The 26,945-nt window shown below is 44.6% G+C and overlaps 1 protein-coding gene across 3 annotated transcripts in view; it reads right to left on the reverse strand.

Moving 5' to 3' along the window:
- The window catches only part of dym (dymeclin), a 712,143-nt gene that overhangs the window by 348,834 nt on the left and 336,364 nt on the right, over positions 1-26,945 (reverse strand). For all 3 annotated transcript variants that reach the window (XM_068030338.1, XM_068030330.1, XM_068030348.1), the window contains one exon: positions 20,738-20,832. In XM_068030338.1, coding sequence (XP_067886439.1) covers positions 20,738-20,832 — 95 coding nt within the window. The remainder of the gene's footprint in view (positions 1-20,737; positions 20,833-26,945) is intronic.

The following is a 26,945-nucleotide window of genomic DNA, read 5'->3' on the forward strand; positions in this document are numbered from 1 at the left end:
TCTCTGCAGTTTTAATCACGCTCAATCATATGATCCTCAATCATGGCCTTTGCTCCATTGTCTAGCTCTGTGGGACTGCCCATGCTTGTTTCCACTCTTACTTATCCATTTTTTAAAAATTCGTTTTGTGGGATGTGGGAGTCACTGGCGAGGCCAGCATTTCACATAAGAGGGGGACGATGCAAATATTGTGGTTAAGGAGGAGTGTGAAGTACTGGATGTGATAAACATAGGGAGAGGGGAAGTATTAATCGGATTAGCATCCTTGAAAGTTGATAAATCACCAGGGCCAGATGAAATGCACCCTAGGCTGTTAAAAGAAGCAAGAGAGGAAATCGCAGAAGGTCTGACCATCATTTTCCAGTCCTCACTGGATACAGGTATGGTGCCGGAGGATTGGAGAACTGCTAACGTTATACCTCTGTTTAAAAATGGAGCAACGGATAGACTGAATAATTACAGTCCAGTCAGTCCAACCTCAGTAGTGGGCAAATTATTGGATAAAGTGTCACTTAGAAAGGCACAGGTTAATCAAAGATAGTCAGCATGGATTTATTAAGGGAAGATCTTGATTGACCAACTCGATCGAATTTTTTGAAGAAGTAACAAGGAAGAACATAAGAGTAGTGCAGCTGATGTGGTCTACACGGATTTTAGCAAGGCTTTTGACAAAGTCCCACATAGCAGACTAGTTAAAAATAAAATCCCATGGAATCCAGGAAAAGGCAGCAAGGTGGATACAAAATTGGCTCAGTGGCAGCTGAAGGGCTGTTTCCAGTGGCGTCCCACAGGGCTCAATACTGGGTCCCCTGCTTTTTGTGATTTATATTAACGACTTGGACGTAAATGTAGGGGGCATGATCAAGAAGACTGCAGATGACACAAAGATTGGCCGTGTGGTAGATAGCGAGGAGGAGAGCTGTAGGCTGCAGGAAGATATTGATGGTCTGGTCAGACGCACAGAAAAGTGTCAAATGGAATTCAACCTGGAGAAGTGTGAGGTGATGCATTTGGGGAGGTCAAACAAGGCAAAGGAATACACAATTAATGGTAAAATACTGAGAAGTGTAGAGGAAGTGAGGGACCTTGGAGTGAATGTCCATAGATCCCTGAAGATAGCAGGACAGGTCGATAAGGTGGTTAAAGCATATGGAATCCTTTCCTTTATTAGCCAAGGTATGGAATACAAGAGCAGGGAGGTTACGTTGGAACTGTATAACTCATTGGTTATGCCACAACTTGAGTACTGTGTGCAGTTCTGGTCACCTCATTCCAGAAAGGATGTAATTGCACTAGAGGGGATACAGAGGAGATTTACAAGGATGTTGCCAGGACTGGAAAAATGCAGCCAAGAGGAAAGATTGGATAGGCTGGAGTTGTTCTCCTTGGAACGGAGAAGGCTGAAGGGAGATTTGAATGAAATGTACAAAATGTTGAAGGGCCTGGATAGAGTGGGGGTGAAGGGTCTATTCACCTTAGCAGAGAGGTCGGTGACGAGGGGGCATAGATTTAAAGTGATTGGTAAAAAAAATAGAGGGGAGATGAGGAATAAACTTTTTCACCCAGAGGGCGGTAGGGGTCTGAAACTCACTGCCTGAAAGGAAAGTTGAGGTAGAAACTATCAACGCATTCAAAAGGAGTCTGGATATGCATCGCAAGTGCCATAATCTGCAGGGCTATGGACCAAATGCTGGAAGATGGGATTAGAATGGGTGGATCATTTTTCAGCCGGCAGAGACACGATGGGCCAAGTAGCCTCTTTCTGTGCCTTAAACATTTTATAATTCTATGATATCTTAATAGTTTCCACTGCATGATTTATATCCCTTCTTAAAGATATTTCAATTGTCACATTCCTGAAGTCGTGGGGGGTGGGGTGGGGGGGGGGGAATTCTTTTTCCTCCCAAATCCGTAGGATGAGTGCCTGGAGTCTTGAAGTGAGCAAAAGCCCACCAGCTTTGAAGGCCTCAGCTGGAATACCATCGGGCTACAGCCTTTATTGTTTTTCATCAGTTTGACTGTGTGTTGCAGCTCCCCCATCGATGGTGGTTAATCCATGGATTCTACCACAGAATACTGGGGGGTTGCCTGAAGAGTACCAGCTACCACTGTGGATTCACAGTCGAGGAGTTGTTGAAATTGTTCTTTCCAGCATTGACGGATGGCACTGTCATCCTTAAGAGAGACGCCATCCTCGAGGGGATTTTATCCATTTGATCTTGGTCTATACATGCCCCTGGTGGCTTCAAAAAAAAACTTTGCATGTCATGATGGTCAGCATATTGCTGGATCTCATGGGCTTTCTCTTCCCACCACTTGTCCTTTATCTTCCAGATTTGTCTTTAGGTATCAGCCTTGAACTGTTGAAATGCTGTCTTCTTGACTTATGACCTTGGCTTGTTCTGCCAGACAATGAAGGCTGCTCGTTTGTGTTCTAGGTCACGTATATTGTTTTCATCGAACCAGTCTGGTGATGACGATGTGCAAACCCAATGGCCTGGACACAGGATCTGGGATAGCTGACTCTATTTGTTCCCACTATTCTGAAATTGAGTAGGATGCGTGAAGATTTTCCAGATTGGCTGTGAGCTGCACTTGGAATTTCTCTCTTTGGTCAGGCTGAGACATTGATCTTCTGCCTCTTGGACTTCTGGGTCTTGCAATGCCTTGGTGCTAGGTGAATGTTCATTACCGATCGAACAAGTGGATGATCTGTCAAGCACGCATCAGTTCCCGGCATGGATCGAGTGATACTGACATCACTTAGATCTTTGACTTGAATAATGACATAATCCAGGAGGTGCCAGTGCTTTGATCGAGGATGCCTCCATGTGATTTTGTATTTGTCCTTCTGACAGAAGAGGGTGTTTGTTATAATGAGGCCATGCTGAGTATACTTTGTCAGCAGGAGGACACCTTTTATATTGGCTTTTCCCACCCCATTTTTCCCAATGATTCCTGTCTAGACATCAGAGTCACAGCCAACCCTGGCATTCAAGTCCCCCAGAAGGATGATCTTTTATTTTGGGACGGCAATGAGGACTTCATCAAGGTCAGAACAGAACTTTTCCTTAACATCTTCACTGGAGTCAAAGGTCGGGGCATAAGTGCTGATGATGGTGGCATATTGATTACGGCTAAGCTGTGGGTGAAATGTCATGTGTCTTTCATTTATGCAGTTGGGGACTTGTGGCAGTGCATCCAAGATCCTATTCCAGATGGCAAAACCAACTCCGTGAGAGTCGCTATCAGCCTTTCCTTTCCAGTAGCTGTATCCCCCTGCTTGTTCCTCCAGCTGCCCCTCCCCAGAAAGGCTGGTCTCACTGAAGGCAGTGATGTCACGATGTCAGTATTGTTAGGGGCACATCAGCGTAGTTTTTTTTTTAATTCATTCATGGGATGTGAGCGTCGCTGGCCAGGCCAGCATTTATTGCCCATCCCTAAATGCCTTTGAGAAGGTGCTGGTGAGCTGCCTTCTTGAACTGCTGCAGTCCATGTGAGGTAGGTACACGCACAGTGCTATTAGGAAGGGAGTTCCAGGATTTTGACCCAGTGACAGTGAAGGAACGACGATATAGTTCCAAGTCAGGATGGTGTGTGACTTGGACGGGAGCTTGCAGATGGTGGTGCGCTCATGCATTTGCTGCCCTTGTCCTTCTAGTTGGTAGAGATCAAGGGTTTAAAAGGTGCTGTCTAAGGAGCCTTGGTGAGTTGCTGCAATGCATCTTGTAGATGGTACACACTACTGCCACTGTGCTTCGGTGATAGAGGGAGTGAATGTTAAAGGTGGTGCCAATCAAGCAAGCTGCTTTGTCCTGGATGGTGTCGAGCTTCTTGAGTCTTGTTGGAGCTGCAACCATCCAGACAAGTGGAGAGTATTCCATCACACTCCTGACTTGTGCCTTGTAGATGGTGGACAGGCATTGGGGAGTCAGGAGATGAGTTACTCGCCACAGGATTCCTAGCCTCTGACCTGCACTTTTAGCCACGGTATTTATATGGCTACTCCAGTTCAGTTTCTGGTCAAAGGTAGCCCCTAGGATGTTGATAGTGGGGGATTCAGCGATCATAATGCCATTGAAGGTCAAGGGCAGATGGTTGAGGTGGTTAGATTCTCTCTTGTTGGAGATGGTCATTGCCTGGAACCTGTGTGGCGTGAATGTTATTTGCCACTTATCAGCCCAAGCCTGGATATTGTCCAGTTCTTGCTGCATTTCTACATGGACTTCATCAGTATCTGAGGAGTCGCGAATGGTGCTGAACATTGTGCAATCATCAGCAAACATCCCCACTTCTGACCTTATGAGTGAAGGAAGGTCATCGATGAAGCAGCTGAAGATGGTTCGGCCTAGGACACTACCCTGTGGAACTCCTGCAGTGATGTCTTGGAGCTCAGATGATTGACCTCCAACAACCACAACCATCTTTCTTTGTGTTAGGTATGACTCCAACCAGCGGAGAGTTTTCCCTGATTCCCAGTGACTTCCGTTTTACTAGGCTCCTAGATGCCATACTCGGTCAAATGCTGCCTTAATATCAAGAGCAGTCACTCTCACTTCACCTCTTGAGTTCAGCTCTTTTGACAATGTTTGAACCAAGGCTGTAATGAGGTCAGGAGCAGAGTGGCCCTGGCGGAACCCAAACTGAGTGTCACAGGACACCCTCCATCTTGTCGTCTGGCATACCACTGCAATAAGTGGAACAGATTAACAGATCAAGCAGCTCAAAAACTGTGCCTCTATGAAACACTGTGGGGCATCACCAGCAGCAAAATTATATTCCATCACAACCAGTAACCTTATGGCCTGGATACCCTTCAGTCCTCTTTCACCATCAAGCCAGATGATCAAAGTTGATTCAATGAGAAGTGCAGAAGTGCATGCTGGGAGGAGCACTAGGCATACCTGAAAATAAGGTGCCAACACTATGAAACTATAATAGATGCATTGTACACCATACAGAAGAAACAGCATGCCATAAACCAGAGCTAAGCAATCTCACAACCAGGCAAAGCTCTTAAGTCCTGCCATTTCCAGTCACAAATAGTGGTAGTCAATTAAGCAACTATCTGGAGGAGAAGACTCCATGACATCCACATTTTTAATGATGGAGAAGCCCAGCAGTGGTGTAAAAGACAAGGCTGAAGCTTCTGAAACCATTTCAGCCAGAAGTGGCGAGGGGATAATCCATCTCGACCTCCGCCCAAGGATCCCACCATCTCACGTGCCAGTATTCACCAATTTGATTAACCATGTGATATTATGCTGGAAGTGGTTTGGAAATTCTGCTACCGTGGATCCAAGATAACAGACAATCTGACTCTTGATGCAGAACTTGACACGTGTAGGGCAAGCAGCTTCCATCTTTTGCCGCCTCACAAAACATGCATGGAAAAATAACAAGCTGACCCTTAGGATCACGATACTGGTTTATGTGGCCTGTGTTCTCAGCACCTTGCTGTACAGCTGTGAAACATAGAAACATAGAAAATAGGAGCAGTAGGCCTTTTGGCCCTTTGGGCTTGCTCCGCCATTCAAAAAAGATCATGGCTGATCGGCTAATTCAGTACCCTGTTCCTGCTTTCTCCCCATGTCCATTGATCCCTTTGGCATGAAGAAATATATCGATCTCCTTCTTGAATATATTTAATGACGACCTCCACTGCCTTCTGCAGTAGAGAATTCCACAGGTTCACCAGGTTCTCCTCATCTCGGTTCTAAATGGCACACCCCGTATCCTGAGACTGTGACCCCTGATTCTGGACTCTCCAGCCATCGGGAACATCCTCCCTGCATCTAGCCTTTCTAGTCCTGTTTGAATGTTATAGCTTTCTATGAGATCCCCTCTCATTCTTCTAAACTCTAGTGAATATAGGCCTAGTCGACCCAATCTCTCCTCATACGTCAATCCTGCCATCCCAGGAATCAGCCTAGTAAATCTTCTTTGCACTCCCTCCATGGCAAGAACATCCTTCCTCAGATAAGGAGACCCAAACTGCACACAATATTCCACATGTGGTCTCACCAAGGCCCTGTATAACTGCAGTAAGACATCCTTGCTCCTGTACTCAAATCCTCTTGCAATGAAGGCCAACATACCATTTGTCTTCCTAACTGCTTGCTGCACCTGAATGCTTGCTTTCAGCAACTGGTGTACAAGGACACCAAGGTCTCATTGCACTTCCCCCTTTCCCAATCTATCACCATTCAGATAATCATCTACCTTTCTGTTTTTACAACCAAAGTGGATAACCTCACATTTATCCACGTTATACTGCATCTGCCATGCATTTGTCCACTCACCCAACTTGTCCAAATCACATTGGAGCCTCTTTGCATCCTCCTCACAATTACCCCACCCCCAGCTTTGTGTCGTCTGCAAACTTGGAAATGTTACATTTAGTTCTCACCCAAGTCATTAACATAAATTGTAAATAGCTGGGACCCAAGCGCTGATCCCTGCGGTACCCCACTAGTCACTGCCTGCCACCCGGAAAAAGACCCGTTTATTCCTACTCTCTGTTCCCTGTCTGTCAACCGATTCTCAATCCATACCAGTATATTACCCCCAATCCCATGAGCATTAATTTTGCACACACTAACCTCTCATGTGGGACCTTATCAAAAGCTTTCTGAAAATCCAAATACACCACATCCACTGGTTCTCCCTTATCTATTCTACTAGTTACATCCTCAAAAAACTCCAGTAGATGTGTTAAGCATGATTTCCCTTTCATAAACCCATGTTGACTTTGTCCAATCCCGTTGACGCTTCCCAGGTATCCTGCTATCACATCCTTTATAATAGACTCTAGCATTTTCCCCACTACTGATGTAAGGCAACTGGTCTGTAATTCCCTGTTTTTTCTCTCCCTCCATTTTTAAACATTGGGGTTACATTTGCCACCCTCCAATCTGTAGGAACTGCTCCAGAGTCTATAGAATTTTGGAAGATGACCACTAATGCATCCACTATATCCAGGGCCTTAGTACTCTGGGATGTAGACTATCAGGCCCTGGGAATTTGTCTGCCTTTAACCCCATTAATTTCCCTAGCACTATTTTTTTTTACTAATACTGATTTCCTTCAGTTCCTCCCTCTCATTAGACCCTTGGTTCCCTAACATTTCTGGGAGGTTATTTGTGTCCTCCTTTGTGAAGACAGAACCAAAGTATGTGTTTAATTGTTCTGTCATTTCTTTGTTCCCTATTATCATTTCCCCCGTTTCTGACTGTAAGAGGCCTACATTTGTCTTCACCAATTTTTTTTCTTCACATATGTATAGCAGCTTTTACAGTCAGTTTTCATGTTCCCCACAAGTTTACTCTCATACTCTATTTTCCCCGCTTCATCAACCTCTTTGTCCTCCTTTGCTGAATTCTAAACTGCTCCCAATCCTCAGACTTGCTGCTTTTTCTGACAATTTTCTATGCCTCCTCTTTGATATAATACGATCCCCAAGTTCTATTGTAAGCCACAGTTGAGCCACCTTTCTGGTTTTATTTTTGCACCAGACAGGAATGAATAATTGTTTTAATTCATGCGCATGTTCTTTAAATATTATCCGTTGCCTATTTACCATGAACCCTTTTAGTAATGTTCCCCAATCTACCATAGCTAATTCGCACCTCATACCTTTGTAGTTTCCTTTATTTAGATTCAGGACCCTAGTTTCGGATTCCACTACTTCACTCTCCATCTTAATGAAGAATTCTATCATGTTATGGTCACTCCTCCCCAAGGGACCCCGCACAACAAGATTGTTAATTAATCCTTTCTCGTTACACAATACCCAGTCTAGGATAGCCTGTTCTAGTTCTAGTCTGGTTCCCTAATGTATTGGTCTAAAAAACCGTCACGTACACACCGCAGGAAATCTTCCTCCACAGTATTATTGCTAATTTGGTTTGACCAATCTATATGTAGATTCACCCATGATTACAGTTATACCCTTATTGCATGCGTCTCTAATATCCTGTTTAATGCCATCCGTTACATCTCCACTACTGTTTGTGGGCCTATAGACATCCCCCACCAACGTTTTCTGCCCCTTGTTGTTTCTTAGCTCCACCCATACAGATTCCACATCATGATTTTCCAAGCCAATATCCTTCCTCACGATTGCATTGATTTTCTCCTTTACTAACAACGCTACCACACCTCCTTTCCCTTTTTGCCTGCCCTTCCTAAATATCGAATACCCCTGGATGTTCAGTTCCCATCCTTGGTCACCCTGCAGCCATGTCTCCACAATCGCAACTATATCATATCATAACTGTTTATATCTATTTGCACTGTTAACTCATCTACCTTATTGCAAATGCTCCACGCATTAAGACACAATGCCTTTAGACTTGCCTTTTTAACATTGTTAGTCATCTGAGCTTTATTTTGCACTTTGGCCCCATTTGTTTCTCGCTCTTGTTTTCTCTGCCTTCCACTCTTGCTTCTTACCTTTCTGTCTTTCATTTCTATCCCCATTTCCCCCTCCTCTGTCTCCCTGTTCAGGTTCCCATCCCCCTGCCATTCTACTTCAAACCCTCCCTGACAGTACTAGCAAACACCCCGCTGAGGACATGGATGACTTACAGCTATCAAGAAAGGAAGCTCAAAAATTTTCATCTTCGATGTCTGCAGCACATTTTCGGCATCTCATGGAAGGACAAAATCATAAATGTGACATTCCTCTCAAAGGCAAATCTCCCAAATATGCTCGCACTCATCAAACAAAGGCAACTTCCTTGGCTCGGACACACTCGCAGGATGGAAGATGGAAATATTCCCAAGGATATGCTGTATGGGAGGTAGCCAGAAGACCAGTAGGATACCCAAAGGATACTTACAAGCGTGACATGAAGGCCCTTAACACATGGGAGACATTAGTCAACAACAGAGGGAAACTGTGACATTGTATGGTGGCGCACAGTGGCCCGCAGGTAATCAGTGGCTATAGTAGCTTGACAGCAGGTGCCAATGCCAAAAACAGTATTGCTCAACGACAGCAGTTCTTTTGGGCCTCCTTATCTCGAGAGACAATGGATACGCGCCTGGAGGTGGTCAGTGGTTTGTGAAGCAGCGCCTGGAGTGGCTATAAAGGCCAATTCTGGAGTGACAGGCTCTTCCACAGGTGCTGCAGAGAAATTTGTTTGTTGGGGCTGTTGCACAGTTGGCTCTCCCCTTGCGCCTCTGTCTTTTTTCCTGCCAACTACTAAGTCTCTTCGACTCGCCACAATTTAGCCCTGTCTTTATGGCTGCCCGCCAGCTCTGGCGAATGCTGGCAACTGACTCTCACGACTTGTGATCAATGTCACACGATTTCATGTCACGTTTGCAGACGTCTTTATAACGGAGACATGGACGGCCGGTGGGTCTGATACCAGTGGCGAGCTCGCTGTACAATGTGTCTTTGGGGATCCTGCCATCTTCCATGCGGCTCACATGGCCAAGCCATCTCAAGCGCCGCTGACTCAGTAGTGTGTATAAGCTGGGGGTGTTGGCCGCTTCAAGGACTTCTGTGTTAACGACCTCATATACAGCACTTGTGGCAGAACCTGCCTCTCTCAGATTACAAAAACGCACCATATGAAACTATTCCATCGCCAATGGACTTGCTTCTATGTCTATCATCTCACATAGATGGAAGGATGCCTATGAAGACGTGATATCAAGTAATGGTTGAGTGCACTGGACATAGCAAAGGCTATGGACCCGACAGCAGCCCAGCTGTAGCACTGAAGACCTGTGTTCTATAACAAACTGTCCCAGTACAGCTAAAACATAATCATCTATCTGACAATGTGGAAAATGACCCAGATATGTCCTGTCTACAAAAACAGAACAAAGGAACATAGGAACAGGAGTAGGCCATTCAGCCCCACGAGCCTGTCCCACCATTCAATGAGATCATGACTGATCCGCAGCCAAAATCCATATACCTGCCTTTGGCCCATATCCCTTAATATCTTTGCTTAACAAAAATCTATCCATCTCAGATTTTAAATTAACAACTGTTCTAGCTTCAACTACTGTTTGTGGGAGAGAGTTCCAAACCTCTACCACCCTTTGTGTGAAGAAGTGCTTCCTAACATCTCTCCTGAATGGTCTGGTCCTAATTTTTAGACTATGCCCCCTAGTTTTAGAATCTCCAACCAGTGGAAATAGTTTATCTTTATCTAGCCTGTCTTTTCCTGTTAATATCTTGAAGACTTCGATCAGACCATCCCTTAACCTTCTAACTACGAGCAAAAACAGGCCTAATTTGTGTAATAAAATCAAAATACTGCGGATGCTGGAAATCTTTAAGTTCAGGTATCATTCTTCTACGTTGCACTCCCTCCAAGGCCAATATATCCTTCCTAAGCTGTGGTGCCCAGAACTGCTCACAGTACTCCAAGTGGGATCTAACCAGGGTTTTGTACAGCTGCAGCATAACCTCTGTGTCTTTATACTCCAATCCTGTAGATATAAAGGCTAGCATTCCATTAGCCTTTTTGATTATTTTCTGCACTTGCTCAAGGCATTTTAAAGATCTAAGCACCTGAACCCCCAAGTCTCTTTGGACATCCACTGTACTTAACCTGTTCCCATTTAGAAAGTACCCAGCTCTATCCTTTTTTGGTCCAAAATGCATAATCTCACACTTGCCCACATTGAAATCCATCTGCCACAGTTTTGCCCATTCACCTGGTCTGTCAATAACTCCTTTCAATTTTATGCGATCATCTAGACTGTCTACAATGCCGCCTAACTTTGTATCATCAGCAAATTTGGATACATGACTTACTATGCCATCATCCAAGTCGTTAATGAACAATGTGAATAATTGAGGCCCCAACATAGATCCCTGCGGAACACCACTAATCACATCCTGCCAATCGGAGTACTTACTTACCTATTATCCCCACTCTCTGTCGCCTACCACTCAACCAACTTTCTAACCATGTCAATAATTTGCCCTCAACTCCATGGGCTTCTACCTTAGTTAACAGTCTCTTATATGGGACTTTATCAAATGCCTTCTGGAAGTCCATATAAATAACATCCATAGACATTCCCCTGTCCACTACCTTAGTCACCTCTTCAAAAAATTCAATGAGATTTGTCAGGCATGACCTTCCTGTCATAACTCCATGCTGGCTGTCCCTGATTAACTGAAATTTTTCTAGGTGTTCAGTCACCCTATCCTTGATTATAGACTCCAGCAACTTGCCCACCACAGATGTCAGGCTAACTGGTCTGTAATTTCCTTGGTTCCCCCTTTCACCCTTCTTAAAAAGTGGAGTGACATGTGCAACTTTCCAATCCAGAGGGACCACTCCTGAATCTAGGTAACTCAAAGACTACAGTTAGGGCATCTACAATGTGCTCCCCTACTTCCGTTAACACCCTCAGATGGAAACCATCAGATCCTGAGGATTTCTCACTCTTTAGTTCCATTAATTTCCTTGTTACTGATGTTTTACTTACGTTAATTGTAGTAAGTCCCTGTCCCCTATCGGCTATTAATTCTTTCGGGACTTCTGGCAAGTTCTCCTACTTTTCAACTGTAAATATTGAGGCAAAGTAATTGTTCAACATGTCTGCCATTTCCCCATTATCAATGACAATATCTCCAGTTTCAGCTTTTAGTGGGCCTACATTGCTCTTGACCACCTGCTTTCCCTTTATGTAACTATAAAATTTCTTCTTATTGATTTTGATGCCCCTTGCAAGTTTCCTTTCATAATCTCTTTTGGTAGCTCTTATAAGCTGCTTTGTGACCCTTTGCTGGTCTTTGTATCGATCCCATTCAGCCGGATCTGTGCTGCGTTTTGCATTTTTGTAAGCCCTTTCTTTTTGTTTTATGCTATCCCTAATCTGTTCAGTTGTCCATGGCTGTTTTTTCTGTGAAGTGGAGCTTTTTCCTCTCAGGGGTATATACTCGCTTTGTGTTTCTTTAAATATTCTCCATTGTTCTTCATTCGTTAAACCCATTGACATGATCAACCCAGTTTACTGTGGACAGTCTCTGTCTCATCCCGGCAAAGTACCGTGCTTTTCACGTTCAAATGCTACCTTGAATTCGATCATGTTGTGATCACTATTTGATAAATGTTCACGCACAGTTAGGCTACTAATTAAATTTGGCTCATTACTCATAACTAAATCCAATATTGCCTGTCCCCTTGTTACAGCTAGGACATATTGCTGTAGGAAACTATCCTGGACACATTCCAGAAATTCACTACCTTTCTGACAGTCTAGTCTGCTTCTCCCAATCTATGTGCAAGTTAAAATCCCCCATTAATATTACTCTGCCTTCGTTACACACTTGCCTAATTTGTGCATTTATACAATCTAACACCTCAGAACTGCTACCAGGGGGTCTATACACAACACCCATTACAGTTTTGGATCCTTTTCTGTTCCTCAATTCCACCCATACGGTCTCCACTGGATGCTTTCCCCTCATTATATCGTCCCTCACCAATGGAGGTGATATTTCTAATCAGTAAGGCTACTCCACCCCCTCTGTCATTTTCCCTGTCCCTCCTGTAAACTTTATAACCAGGTATATTTAGTTCCCAGTCCCGACCATCCTGCAGCCACGTCTCCGCAATAGCCATCACATCATAATCTTCCATTTGAATTTCCGCCTGCAGCTCATCTAGTTTACTCCTTACACTCCGTGCATTTGCATATATAACTCTTATTTGGGTTATACCCCCTAACCTGTCCCTCAGCACTGATGCTTATTTATTATTTCTCTCTTCTGGTTTAACCAGTATACTTCTTGCAGTTTGGTAACAATCAGCCTCACCACTAACCTGCACTCCTACCTTCTCCTTTAACTTCCTGTTTTTCCATGCAACTGAACTCTTCCCCCCCACCACAATTTAGTTTAAAGCACTATCTACAGCCCTAGTTATGTGATTTGCCAGGTCTCTGGTCCCAGCATGATTCAGCTGGAGCCAATCCCATTGGAACAGTTCCCTCCTTCCCCAGTACTGGTGCCAATGTCCCACGAATTCGAACCCATTTCTCCCACGCCAATCTTTGAGCCACGCATTTACCTCTTTAATCTTATTGACCCTTTGCCAATTTGCTCGTGGCTCAGGTAGTAATCCGGAGATTACTACCTTTTTGGTTCTGCTTTTTAATTTAGCCCCTAGCTGCTCATATACCCTCAGCAGAACCTCTAACCTTGTTCTACTTATATCGTTGGTACCCACGTGGACCACGACAATTGGATTTTTCCCCTCCCACTCCAAGTTCCTCTGCAGCCCAGATGAGATATCCAGAACCCTGGCAACAGGTAGGCAACAGAGCCTTCGGAACTCTCGATCCTGGCCACAGAGAACAGTGTCTATGCCCCTAACTATACTATCCCTGATTACGACTACATTTCTCTTTCCTCCCCCAACTTGAATGGCTCCCTGTACCACGGTGCTGTGGTCAGTTTGCTCATCCTCCCTACAGTCCACACAGCGAGCAAGAATCTCCAACCTGTTGGACAAGGACAATGGCTGAGGCTCCTGCAGCACTACCTCCTGGATCTCTCTACCTGCCTCATTCATAGTCACACCCTCCTGTCCCTGACCACTGGCCGAATTCAAGGCAGTTAATCTGAGGGGTGTAACTGCCTCCTGAAACACAGCGTCCAGGTAACTGTCCCCCTCCCTGATGTGTCGCAGTGTGCGAAGCTCAGACTCCAGCTCATCAACACTGAGTTGGAGTTCCTCGAGCAGCAAACACTTGCTACAGATGTGTTCACCAGGAACCACAATGGGGTCCACCAGCTCCCACATCATGCAGGTACAACACATCACCTGGCCCTGCATCTCTATTTTACTTAATTAGATTTTAATTTGTTATTTAAATTTCCAACTGCTCTTTAGTTTTTATTTAGAACCGCTTTAATATATACTTATAAATCAATCAAGTCTTACTCTACGTTGATTCAAGTAAATTAAGTTAAAAACTTACCTGAATACTGACCCCAGCTGCTTTCAGTTTCCCTGCTCTCACTTTTCAATTTTTTTTCCCCACTCCATGGGCTCCGCTCCTCTCTCCCACACAAACCTCCGGTCCTGCTGCTCCTCGAGCTCCGCTCCTCTCTCTCACACAAACCTCCGGTCCTGCTGCTCCTTGAGCTCCTCTCCTCTCTGCCTCTCTCCCACACAAACCTCCGGTCCTGCTGCTCCACAAACAAATCCAATCTGGCCAATTACCGCCCAACAGTCTACTCTCAATCATCAGTAAAGTGATGCAAAGTGTCATCGACAATACTGTCAACCAGCACTCACCAATAACCTGTTCAACGATACTCAACTTGGGTACCGCGAGGACCAGGCGGATCCAGATCTCATTACAGCCTTGGTCTAAACATGGACTAAACAGCTGAATTCCAGGTGATGTGAAAATGACTAAGGTAGTATTTAACTCAGTATGGCACCAAGAAGGAAAACTCTCCACTGGTTGGAGTCACATTAGCACAAAGGACAATGGTTGTGGCTGTTGGAGGCGAATCATTTCAGCTCCAAGTCATTGATGCAAGAGAATTTCCCAATGCAGCTTCCTAGGTTCAACTATCTTCTTGCCGCCCAAGTGCAGGGCAATGACCATCTTTAACAAAAGACAGCCAACCACCAAACACCAACCTACCTCCCCACACCCCACTGCCATTCAATGGCATCAACATCACCAAATCCCCCAGCATCAAAGTCCTGGGGGCCACCATTGACAGATACACAACTGGAACAGTCACAGAAATGTTATGGCTACAAAAGGTCAGTGGCTGGGTATTTTGCTTACTTCTCAAAGCCTTTCCACCACCTAGTAGGCACAAGTTGGGAGTATGATAGAATACTTTCAACTTGCTTGGATAGGTGCAATTGTACCAACACTGTAGAAGTTCAACATCCTACAGAACAAAACAGTCTGCTTGATCAGCAGCCCATCCTCCAGCTTAAACATTCACTCTCTTCGTCACCAGTGTACCGTGACTGTCTATAGAATACACTTCAGCAAGTTACCAAAGCTTCCTCAACAGGCGGCACAGTGGCGCAGTGGTTAGCACTGCAGCCTCACAGCTCCAGCGACCCGGGTTCAATTCTGGGTACTGCCTGTGTGGAGTTTGCAAGTTCTCCCTGTGTTTGCATGGGTTTTCTCCAGGTGCTCCGGTTTCCTCCCACAGCCAAAAGACTTGCAGGTTGGTAGGTAAATTGGCCATTATAAATTGCCCCTAGTATAGGTAGGTGGTAGGGAAATATAGGGACAGGTGGGGATGCAGTAGGAATATGGGATTAGTGTAGGATTAGTATAAATGGGTCCCCAGCTTATACACACTACTGAGTCAGCGGCGCTTGAGATGGCTTGGCCATGTGAGCCGCATGGAAGATGGCAGGATCCCCAAAGACACATTGTACAGCGAGCTCGCCACTGGTATCAGACCCACCGGCCGTCCATGTCTCCGTTATAAAGACGTCTGCAAACGCGACATGAAATCGTGTGACATTGATCACAAGTCGTGGGAGTCAGTTGCCAGCATTCGCCAGAGCTGGCGGGCAGCCATAAAGACAGGGCTAAATTGTGGCGAGTCGAAGAGACTTAGTAGTTGGCAGGAAAAAAGACAGAGGCGCAAGGGGAGAGCCAACTGTGCAACAGCCCCAACAAACAAATTTCTCTGCAGCACCTGTGGAAGAGCCTGTCACTCCAGAATTGGCCTTTATAGCCACTCCAGGCGCTGCTTCACAAACCACTGACCACCTCCAGGCGCGTATCCATTGTCTCTCGAGATAAGGAGGCCCAAAAGAAAAAGAAAGTATAAATGGGTGGTTGATGGTCGGCACAGACTCGGTGGGCCAAAGGGCCTGTTTCAGTGCTGTATCTCTAAATAAATATAATAAAAAATAAAAATAAATAAAAAAAGCACCTTTCAAATCTGTGTCCTTCAGAGGAGGCTGGGAGGGAAGTGGAGTTAAGGCCACAATCAAATCAGCCATGATCTTATTGAATAGTGGAGCAGGCTGAAATGGCTGCTCCTATTTCTTATGATTAATCAACAAAGTAAAGAATAGAGATTAAGAAGTTCCATGTCCTATCTGGCATACTTATTCATTGAGTGTGAGTGGTTAACATTGAAAAATGCCAGTTTTCTGAGGCAGCATTTCATTAACATTAAAATGTGGATAGAAGTTAATTCAGAAAATCTAACCTATACAAAACCTTACTTCTCTTCTTCTGAAGCATATGCACCTGCAGGTCAGAGTACTTGAAAAGGAGTGGTTACTCTGACAGACCCAGTTATCACAGCCCAGTCCTGGGACCTTTGCTGCTTGTATGGTTTACTATTACACCAGGTGATACTTTATTGTAACTCAACAGCTGATATAGTTGAACTTAGGCTTTATGAATTTGCTGTCCTGAACACACGTTTCACCTCCCCCCCCCCCCCCTAGTATGTAGTGTGCCGTATCAGAACTCACCAAGAAGTTGTTGGAAATTATCAGGTGTGTGAATGCTAGGTTCATTAGTTTTTGGCTGATATGGACCATTCACTGAAGAAAAACATTTCCATTGATGTAATAATGCTTTTTAAGAGTTCAGGTTGCCCCAAAATGCTTTTCAGCTATTGAAGTACTTTTGAAGTGTAATCACTGTTGCAATCTAGGGAAGAGAGCAACTAATATGCACACAAAGTTCCACAAAGAGCAATGGCATAACAACCAGATCATCTGTTTTCGTGATGCCTGTTGATGAATAAACATTGGCCAAGTCACTGGGAGAACTCTGGCTCTTCTTTGAATAACCTGGATTGTGGGCTCAATCTGGAGTGGAGCTCAAACCCACAACTTTCTAACTCAGCGACAATAATACTCCTGACAATAGCAGTCCATTAGGTTTATCCACAAAGTATTGTTTTCATGTAACAGCTGATGGAAACCTTACCTGATTTACATCATTAATATTTGCTAACAGTTATAGTCCAGAGCCACAAATGCGTATCAATTGAATGGAAGATCAGGGTGATTAGCAATTTGCTTGGTGGAGCCATTGCATTGTGCAAAACAAAGTAAGATTGCTAGAGGGTGTACAGTGCCAAAAAATGCACAGAGTAGCCTGCGTACAGGCAGCATCCAGCATACGTACTGCCACATATATTCTGCAGAGGCCAATGCAGAATACTGTATTTCAGATTTGTAGCATCTGACTGCTCATGACTTAGTTTTCTGACAGCATCACATTCCCATCTTGAATATGTTTAACACACTAAAAGAAGTCAAGAATCAGTTCCTTGAAATCTATGTCTATAATCATGAGCTCTATCAAATTGGACTGTAAAATATGGAGCCTTGGATCAACAGTCAGCATTACTGTTAACATAAGGGTTATTGCAAGAGAGAGAAAAGCAGTAGATATCTAGTGCAGCAGTTAGATTGTTCACCACAAATGAAGCCACACATATTTACAGAAACCACATGGTTTGGCTAAGCTGGAACCATAGCAGGCATTACTGCTGGCAATAGCCACTGGCATTTGCCAACAATACCATCTACTGGAGGAACCTTGGAAGATGGCAGCAGAGCCTCATTTAGAACAGTCAAGGATATCAGTGACATTTCCTTAATTTTAAGTTCCAAGTTCATGGCACCATGGATGGCTCAGTTGCACAGGAGGGCTAGAAGAGGTGTGGCAGAGCTATAGTGATAGGGGTTTCTATCATAAGGGGTACAGACAGGCGTTTCTGTGGCCGCAAACGTGACTCCAGTATGGTATGTTGCCTCCCTGGTGCTGGGATCAAGGATGTCATGAAGCAGCTGGACATTCTGAAGGGGGAGGGTGAACAGTCAGAAGTCGTGGTTCACATTGGTACCAACGACACAGGTAGCAAGAGGGATGAGGTCCTGCAACAAGAATTTAGGGAGCTAGGTAGGAGATTAAAAAGCAGAACCTCAAAAGGTTGTAATCTCTGGATTACTCGCAGTGCCACGTGTTAGTGACTATAGGACTAGGAGGATACAGCAGATGAATGCGTGGCTGAAGACATGGCACAGCAGGGAGGGCTTTAGTTTCCTGGATTACTGGGTCTGTTTCTGGTGAAGGTAGGACCTGTACAAGTTGGACAGGTTGCAGCTGAACCGGAACGGGACCAAGATCCTTACTGGGAGGTTTGCTCGTGCTGTTGAGGGAGGGTGGGGGCGGAGGGTTTAAAACTAATTTGGCGGGGGGATGGGATACAGAGTGGAGGTACAATAAGGGGTAATGCACAGTCAAATATAGAAGAGAAACTGAGTCAGTCTGGAAGGCAGAGCAAATATAGACCTGTTAAGGCACAAATGAAAAATGCAAAGTGTGATTGCATCTATTTTAATGCAAGGAGTCTTACTAGTAAGGCAGATGAATTGAGGGCAATGATTAACACATGGGAATATGATATTATTCCCATGACAGAAACATGGTTGAGGGAAGGGCAGGACTGGCAGCTAATATTCCCGGGTATAGAATATGCAGGTGTGACAGGGGAGGGTGTAAAAGAGGAGGTGGTATTGCACTGTTGATCAAGGGGTCAATTACTGCAGTAAGGAGGGATGATATTAGTTTTTAGTTTTAGTTTTTTTAGTTTTTAGTTTTAGAGATACAGCACTGAAACAGGCCCTTCGGCCCACCGAGTCTGTGCCGACCATCAACCACCCATTATATACTAATCCTAATCTAATCCCATATTCCTACCACATCCCCACCTGTCCCTCTATTTCCCTACCACCTACCTATACTAAGGGCAATTTATAATAGCCAATTTACCTACCATCCTGCAAGTCTTTTGGCTTGTGGGAGGAAACCGGAGCACCCGGAAAAAACCCATGCAGACACAGAGAGAACTTGCAAACTCCACACAGGCAGTACCCAGAATTGAACCCGGGTCGCTGGAGCTGTGAGCCGCCCACAGTGGTTCCTCAAATGATGCCATATGGATAGAACTTAAAAACCATAAGGGAGCAATCACTAGGCTGGGAGTGTACTACAGGCCTCCAAACAGTCAGGGAGAGACAGAGGAGTAGATATGTAGGCAACTCTCAGAGAAGTGTAAAAATAATAGGGTAATAATAGTAGGGGATTTCAACTTCCCCAATATCAACTGGGATAGTCTTCGTACAAAAGGCTTAAAGGGGGCAGAATTCTTAAAATGCATACAGGAGATCTTTTTGAGCCAGCACGTAGAAAGTCCTACAAGAGAAGGGGCAGTACTTGACCTAATCCTAAGGAATGAAATTGGACAAGTGGTAGAAGTGTCAGTGGGGGATCATTTCGGGGATAGTGACCATAACTAAGATTTAAGGTAGTTATGGAAAAGGACAAAGAGGGACCGGGAATAAAAAGTACTGAATTGGGGGAAGGCTGATTTCAATATGATAAAACAGGATCTGGCCAAAGTGGACTGGGAGCAACTACTTGTAGTAAGTCTACATCAGACCAGTGGGAGTCATTCAAAAAGGAAACAGTGAGAGTTCAGGGCCAACATAAAGGCGAAGGTAGGACCAACAAGTCAAGGGAACCCTGGATGTCAAGGGATAATAGAGGATTGGATAAGGAAAGAAAAGGAGACTTATGGCAGATTCAAAGCACTGAAAACAGCGGAGGCCCGAGCGGAGTAGAGGAAGTGTAGGGGGGTACTTAAAAAAAGGTAATTAGCAAAGCGAAGAGGGGACATGAGAAAACACTGGCGGGCAAGATAAAGGAAAATCCTAAAGCGTTTTATAAGTATATTAAAGGCAAGAGGATAACCAAGGATAGAGTAGGGCCCAAAGTGGCAATCTGTGTGTGGAGCCAGATGACACAGGTGAGGTTTTAAATGATTACTTATTATCTGTGTTCACTATGGAGAAGGACGATGTAGGTGTAGAGATCAGGGAGGGGGGACTTTGATATACAGTTTAAGTAACAGTCAGGGTGAGGAAGGGGCAAAGATAGGAAATACTTCAAACATGGAAGTAAGTTGTCTTTGTAAGAGACTGGATGTCTAGCTGGTCAACCATGCTTTGAGTCCACAGGTCCAGTACAGAGGTGGAACCTGGAAATGTTGATGGAAAAAATCTATTTGCACATTTTTCATTGGAGAGTAACTCCAACATTATTCCTTATTTAGAGATACAGCACTGAAACAGGCCCTTCGGCCCACCGAGTCTGTGCCAAGCATCAACCACCCATTTATACTAATCCTACATTAATCCCATATTCCTACTACATCCCCACCTTCCCTCAATTCCCCTACCACCTACCTATACTAGGGGCAATTTATAATGGTTAATTTACCCATCAACCCGCAAGTCTTTGGCTGTGGGAGGAAACCGGAGCACCCAGCGAAAACCCACGCGGTCACAGGGAGAACTTGCAAACTCCGCACAGGCAGTACCCAGAATTGAAGCCGGGTCACTGGAGCTGTGAGGCTGCGGTGCTAACCACTGCGCCAAGTCCCAGTTAGTACACATACTTTTCTGCAAAGTACCTCCTTCTAAAGTTTTACTTTTCAAAATTAGATCTCCACACTGTGGAAACAGTGGCTTGACACAAGTCAAATTAAAATTGCCTCAATCTTGGTAGCTCCATAACATTAGAAGGACCGACTCATTTTAAAAAAGGCACCTGAGACTACTTAATGAAGCAAAAATGGTTAAGAACATGTGGCGCCATGTTAAAACTTAGTTAGCAGAGTGCAATCCTATGATCAGATTCTGCAAGAATATCAGAAAGAGCTTACCTGATAATTCTCTGGGCTGCATACTGATGCAGTGAACGAAACTGAGCAGACATGTTGGCTAATGCTGCCAAGCAATTTGTATGGAGATATTTGTCCTAATAAAAAAAGTTAATGAAAAGTAAGAGCTAAAAAGTTGTGCATTTCAAAAAAAATGATACATTACACTATACCTCCTTTAACATTGAAAAACATCTCGATACATAATTGGACAAAAATGGAAACCGAAACAAACAGCATAATAAAAGGAGTGAGCCAATGCTTAGTCAAAGAGGTGGGTTTTAGGTAGGATCTTAAAGGAGGAGAGATGGAAGAGTTGAGGGAGGGGATTCCGGAATGTGAAGCCTCGACAGCTGAAGGCATGGCAGGAAATTGTGAAGCAAAGGAGAGGGAAGGTGAGGTGGGGAGCAGACGCACACGATGTCAGCAACAGACGTTACACTGCTCTCAAAACGCATTTTAATGATGAGGCAAACAGAAATAAGTCAACGATAAATTCAAGCAAAATATAATTATTTAATTTGAAGACTCCTCGAAAACTATGTCCATAGCTGAACCTTAATTTACCGTGAAAAGACAGGTCTTTGTTCAAAACCTTCAGGTAGCAGGTGCATTAAAATCATTAAAGCACGATCACAAAGATTAAATAAAGGCTGGACTGACACATGAAGGATATTGATTTATTGGTACAAAACATAAAAAAACTACTGTGCATCATATTGTAGTTCAGCAAAATACAAAATATTAAAACAAGAGAAATTTTAACAGGGTAGGCAGTGAATGGGCTGGCTTGGCAATTTTAAATTAGCTATTCACATACAATAATACTTCGAAAGCAGGTTTGTCTGTAAGCTAGCAAAGAATCTTTTCAAAAATGACTGGGGTAGGTGGAAGATGGTAACAGACTGCCAGTGACTGCTCAGACTGGAATGGCATTGGCCATTTAAGCAGCTGAAAGACAGCAGCTGGCAGCTGTACCGGAGAAGTGAGAGGAGATGAAGCTCTAGCTGCTAGTGATGCTAAAACTGCAGACAGGTTCTCCATTCACTCAGTAACCAGTATTATTAGCCTATGTGCACATTTACTCAAATGAGAATACAACCCAAGACTTTCATTGCCTTCTTTAGCAAAATCGACAAAACAATCCCAAATTTTGCAATCTGTTTCTGGAGAGTCAAGCCTTTTCTGGAATATAATGAGTTCTACAAAAATTCCACAACTGATAGAACTTTTATGTTAAAAATAACTCCAACAAGACTCAGCAAGTAGCTGTACAACAGTTGGTGTCTTACATCCTTAAATTTTCAATCTTTTGTACATTGTCATAATTAATCTCTTAAAGTAGGGTAATGTCTGAGACATAAACCTATACTTTTAAACCCTGCAAACAGAGCAAAGTACCATCAGTTTTACAACACATTTAAGTATAGGGAAATAATGTACTAGAATTTACAACATTTAACTTAACAACCCTAAAAAGTATTGCTGAGAAAAAGACATGTTGTCGAACCGTTTCATCTCGCACTCATCATCACAGACACAAGAATGCCAAATTTCAAAGAGAGCAACAACTTATACTGCATGAGAAAAGGGTGCTGATTGGTTGGCAAGTCAACTCTGATTGGTTGAAGCATTGCCATGGAGAATGCACCAGGGAACTACTGACCCTCACACTTCTGTTTAAGTCAAAAAAGGCACAAAGCCTGTAGATATTCCTTTTGCCTGCAGAGGACAGGTCCCTGCATATGAATAAACGTAGCTTCTAGCAAACATAAGCCAGCCACATTGCAAGCCTGACTGATAATCTTAAAATTGATTATTAGTGTAATTATTAGAACACTCGGGATTGTTCACTAAGTGCGTTCCAATTGCGGAATGACATCTAACATTAGACACTTTGTTTGGGGTTTTGCAAGTACAGGTTGATTGAGTTCATTCAGTACTCCGCCTATTGCGAACAGCTGAAGAGACATGCTGTTTGATACGATCTGCCAGTCGTTGGACGTACGGCCTATGTACCTGGCATCGCATCAGCACTGCAATTCAGACAACACATTATTCACTTGTCTGGTACTCTGAGGGACAATGGCTACCCCGATCAGATCATTCTTCTTTCTTTCTTCTTCGGCCTCCTTGTCTCGAGACACAATGGGTAAGTGCCTGGAGGTGGTCAGCGGTTTGTGAAGCAGCGCCTGGAGTGGCTATAAAGGCCAATTCTAGAGTGACAGACTCTTCCACTGGTGCTGCAGATAAAATTGGTTGTCAGGGCTGTTTCACAGTTGGCTCTCCCCTTGCGCTTCTGTCTTTTTTCCTGCCAACTACTAAGTCTCTTTGACTCGCCACACTTCAGCCCCGCATTTACGGCTGCCCGCCAGCTCTGGCGATCGCTGGCAACTGACTCCCACGACTTGTGATCAATGTCACAGGACTTCATGTCGCGTTTGCAGACGTTTTTAAAGCAGAGACATGGACGGCCGGTGGGTCTGATACCAGTGACGAGCTCGATGTACAATGTGCCCTTGGGGATCCTGCCATCTTCCATGCGGCTCACATGGTCAAGCCATCTCATGATGTTCGTTTTCTTGAGGCTGATGGTTAGGCCAAATTCGTTGCAGGCAGCCGCAATCCTGTCGATGAGTCTCTGCAGACACTCTTCAGTGTGAGATGTTAATGCAGCATCATCAGCAAAGAGGAGTTCCCTGATGAGGACTTTCCTTACTTTAGTCTTCGCTCTTAGACGGACAAGGTTAAACAACCTGCCACCAGATCTTGTGGGGAGGAAAATTCCTTCTTCTGAAGACTTGAATGCATGTGAGAGCAGCAGGGAGAAGATGATCCCAAACATTGTAGGTGCGAGAACACAGCCCTGTTTCACGCCACTCAGGATAGGAAAGGGGTCTGATGAGGCGCCGCTATGCTGAATTGTGCCTTTCATATTGTCATGGAATGAGGTGATGATACTTAGTTGCTTTGGTGGACATCCGACCTTTTCTAGTAGTCTGAAGAGACCACGTCTGCTGACGAGGTCAAAGGCTTTAGTGAGATCTATGAAAGCAACGTAGAGAGGCATCTGTTGTCCACAGCATTTCTCCTGTAGCTGGGTAAGGGACAACAGCATGTCAATGGTGGATCTCTCTGCTCGAAAGCCACACTGTGCCTCAGTGTAGACGTGCTTAGCCAGTTTCTGGAGCCTGTTTGAAGCGACTCGAGCAAAGACTTTCCCCACTATGCCGAGCAGGGAGATTCCACGGTAGTTGTTGCAGTCACTGCAGTCACCCTTGTTCTTATAGAGGGTGATAATATTGGCATTGCGCATGTCCTGTGGTACTGCTCCCTCGGCCCAGCACAAGCAAAGCAGTTCGTAGAGTGCTGAAAGTATAGCAGGCTTGGCACTCTTGATTATTTCAGGGGTAATGCCGTCTTTCCCAGGGGCTTTTCCGCTGGCTAGAGTATCAATGGCATCACCGAGTTCCAATTTTGTTGGGTGTACGTCCAGCTCGTCCATGACTGGCAGAGACTGGGCTGCATTGTGGGCAGTCTCAGTGACAACATTTTCCCTGGAGGACAGTTCTAGGTAGTGCTCCACCCAGCGGTCCATTTGCTTGCTTTGGTCAGTGATTGTGTCCCCTGATTTAGATTTGAGGGGGGCAATCTTCTTGATGGTTGGCCCAAAAGCTCTCTTAATGCCATCATACATTCCTCTGATGTTTCCGGTGTCAGAGGCCAGCTGAATATGACTGCATAGGTGTTGCCAGTAGTCATTTGCGCAGCGCCTGGCTGTTCTTTGTGCAGCACTTCTGGCTGCTTTAAGTGCTACAGTTGTTAACTCGCTGGGAGCTTTCTTGTAGTTCAACAGTGCAATGCGATTAGTGGTTATGACAGGTTCCAGCTCTTCAAAGTGAGATTGAAACCAGTCTACATTCCGCTTCACTCGTTTGCCATAGGTGGCCATTGCTGAGTCATAGATGGCGTCTCTGATGTGGGCCCACTTGGTCTCTGCATCCCCTGTAGGAGTGCTCTGAAGGGCTTTTTCAAGTGAATTTAGAAACCTATGTAACAGCTGTGGATGAGAGATTCTGCTCGTGTTGATGCGCGGGCGGCCCTTCTGCTTGGAGTGATGCAGCTGCTTTGGGTTGAGTCTAACCTTGCTGCACACCAGGGAGCGGTCGGTGTTGCAGTCCGCACTGTGGAAGCTGCGTGTCGTTGTGTATCGTGCATACTCACGAATGGGCCTCAGGCCACCACTTTTGAACCTGAAAAGTGCCCAGTCTACCTCAAATTACCCCGGAAGCGTAAAGTATCTAAAAAATTTGAGCAACAGGTGAAGCTAGCTGTTTCACATTGCTACTATTCAATAGCAACACAAGTTCTGATGAAAAGTCACAGAGTTGACACATTAATTCTGTTTCTCATTCCACTGATGCTGCCAAACCTGAGTATTTCCAGCACTTTGTTTTTATCTCAATGCACTAGCTGCTCTCCTATTACTCAATAAAAAAACCTACAACATTGTATTACTGATCCCATCTAGATGGTTAAGTCCTTCCATACAGTCTCTACTAACAGAGGTTCAAGAAACACGCAATACGTTGGCAGCAGCGAGACTTCTGAAGACCCAAAGTCACAATACGTTAGAACCGCTAGGTTTTGAGAAGAATTAGACATGTTACAAGCTGGTAACGGTGTTAGGATTCTGAAGAGAGCACATTTCTTTACCTCTTGGAAGACCAGACCAGGTTGCAAGTTGATTTTCTCTCAGGTCTACTCAGCAATGATCTGCCTCTCCAATTCCCTAACCCTTTCAGCCTTCTTATCTTCGAAGCAGTGCAGTCAGCAGCAACTGGGCAAGCTTCTTGTCACATTGGGCTGTGAGTCAGGTGGCTATTGACTCGACTGACATAGGGATTCATAGGTCAGTTTCTCACATCGAGAGCAACTTGACAAACATAAAAACATAGAAAATAGGAGGAGGAGGCCATTCGGCCCTTCGAGCCTGCACCGCCATTCATTACAATCATGGCTGATCATCCAACTCAGTAACCTGTTCCCACTTTCCCCCATACTCTTTGATCCCTTTCAGCCCAAGAGCTATATCTAACTCCTTCTTGAAAACATACAATGTTTTAGCTTCAACTGCTTTCTGTGGTAGTGAATTCCACAGGCTCACCACTCTCTGGGTGAAGAAATTTCTACTCATCTCAGTCCTGAAAGGTTTACCCTGTATCCTTCGACTATGACACCTGGTTTTGGAATCCCCACCATGGGGAACATCCTTCCTGCATCAACCCTGTCAAGTCCTGTTAGAATTTTATAGCTTTCCATGAGATCCCCCCCTCACTCTTCTGAACTCCAGCAAATATAATCCTATCCGACTCAATCTCTCCTCATACGTCAGTCCCGTCACCCCAGGAATCAGTCTGGTAAAGCTTCGCTGCACTCCCTCTATAGAAAGAACATCCTTCCTCAGATAAGGAGACCAAAACTGCACACAATATTCCAGGTGTGGCCTCACCAAGGCCCTGTAATTGCAGCAAGACACCCCTGCTCCATAGCGAGAAGATTCGAGTACAGAAGGCCAACATGCCATTCATCTTTTTACTACCTGTTGCACCTGCATGCTTACTTTCAGCGACTGGTGTACGAAAACACCCAGGTCTCGTTGCATATTCCCCCCTCTCAGTTTATAGTCATTCAGATAATAATCTGCCTTCCTGTTTTTGCTACCAAAGTGGATAACCTCACATTTATCCACAATATACTGCATCTGCCATGCATTTGCCCACTCACACAACTTGTCCAAATCACCCTGAAGCCTCTCTGCATCCTCATCACAACTCAGCCTCCCACCCAGTTTTGCGTCATGAGCAAATTTGGAGATATTACATTTAGTTCCTTCATCTAAACCATTAATATATATTGTGAATAGCTGGGGTCCTAGCACCGATCCCTACGGTACTCCACGAGTCACTGCCTGCCATTTGGAAAAAGACCAGCTTATTCCTACTCTTTGTTTCCTGTCTGCCTACCAATCTTCTACCCATTGCAATATACTACCCCCAATCCCATGTGCTTTAATTTTACACACTAATCTCTTATGTGGGACTTTGTCGAAAGCCTTCTGAAAGTCCAAATAAACCATATCCACTGGCTCCCCCTTATCAAGTCTTCCAGTTACATCCTCGGAGAATTCTCGTAGATTTGTCAAGCATGA

The sequence above is a fragment of the Heterodontus francisci genome, chromosome 1 (genome assembly GCF_036365525.1).
Source record: "Heterodontus francisci isolate sHetFra1 chromosome 1, sHetFra1.hap1, whole genome shotgun sequence".
NCBI classification, from domain to species: Eukaryota; Metazoa; Chordata; class Chondrichthyes; order Heterodontiformes; family Heterodontidae; genus Heterodontus; species Heterodontus francisci.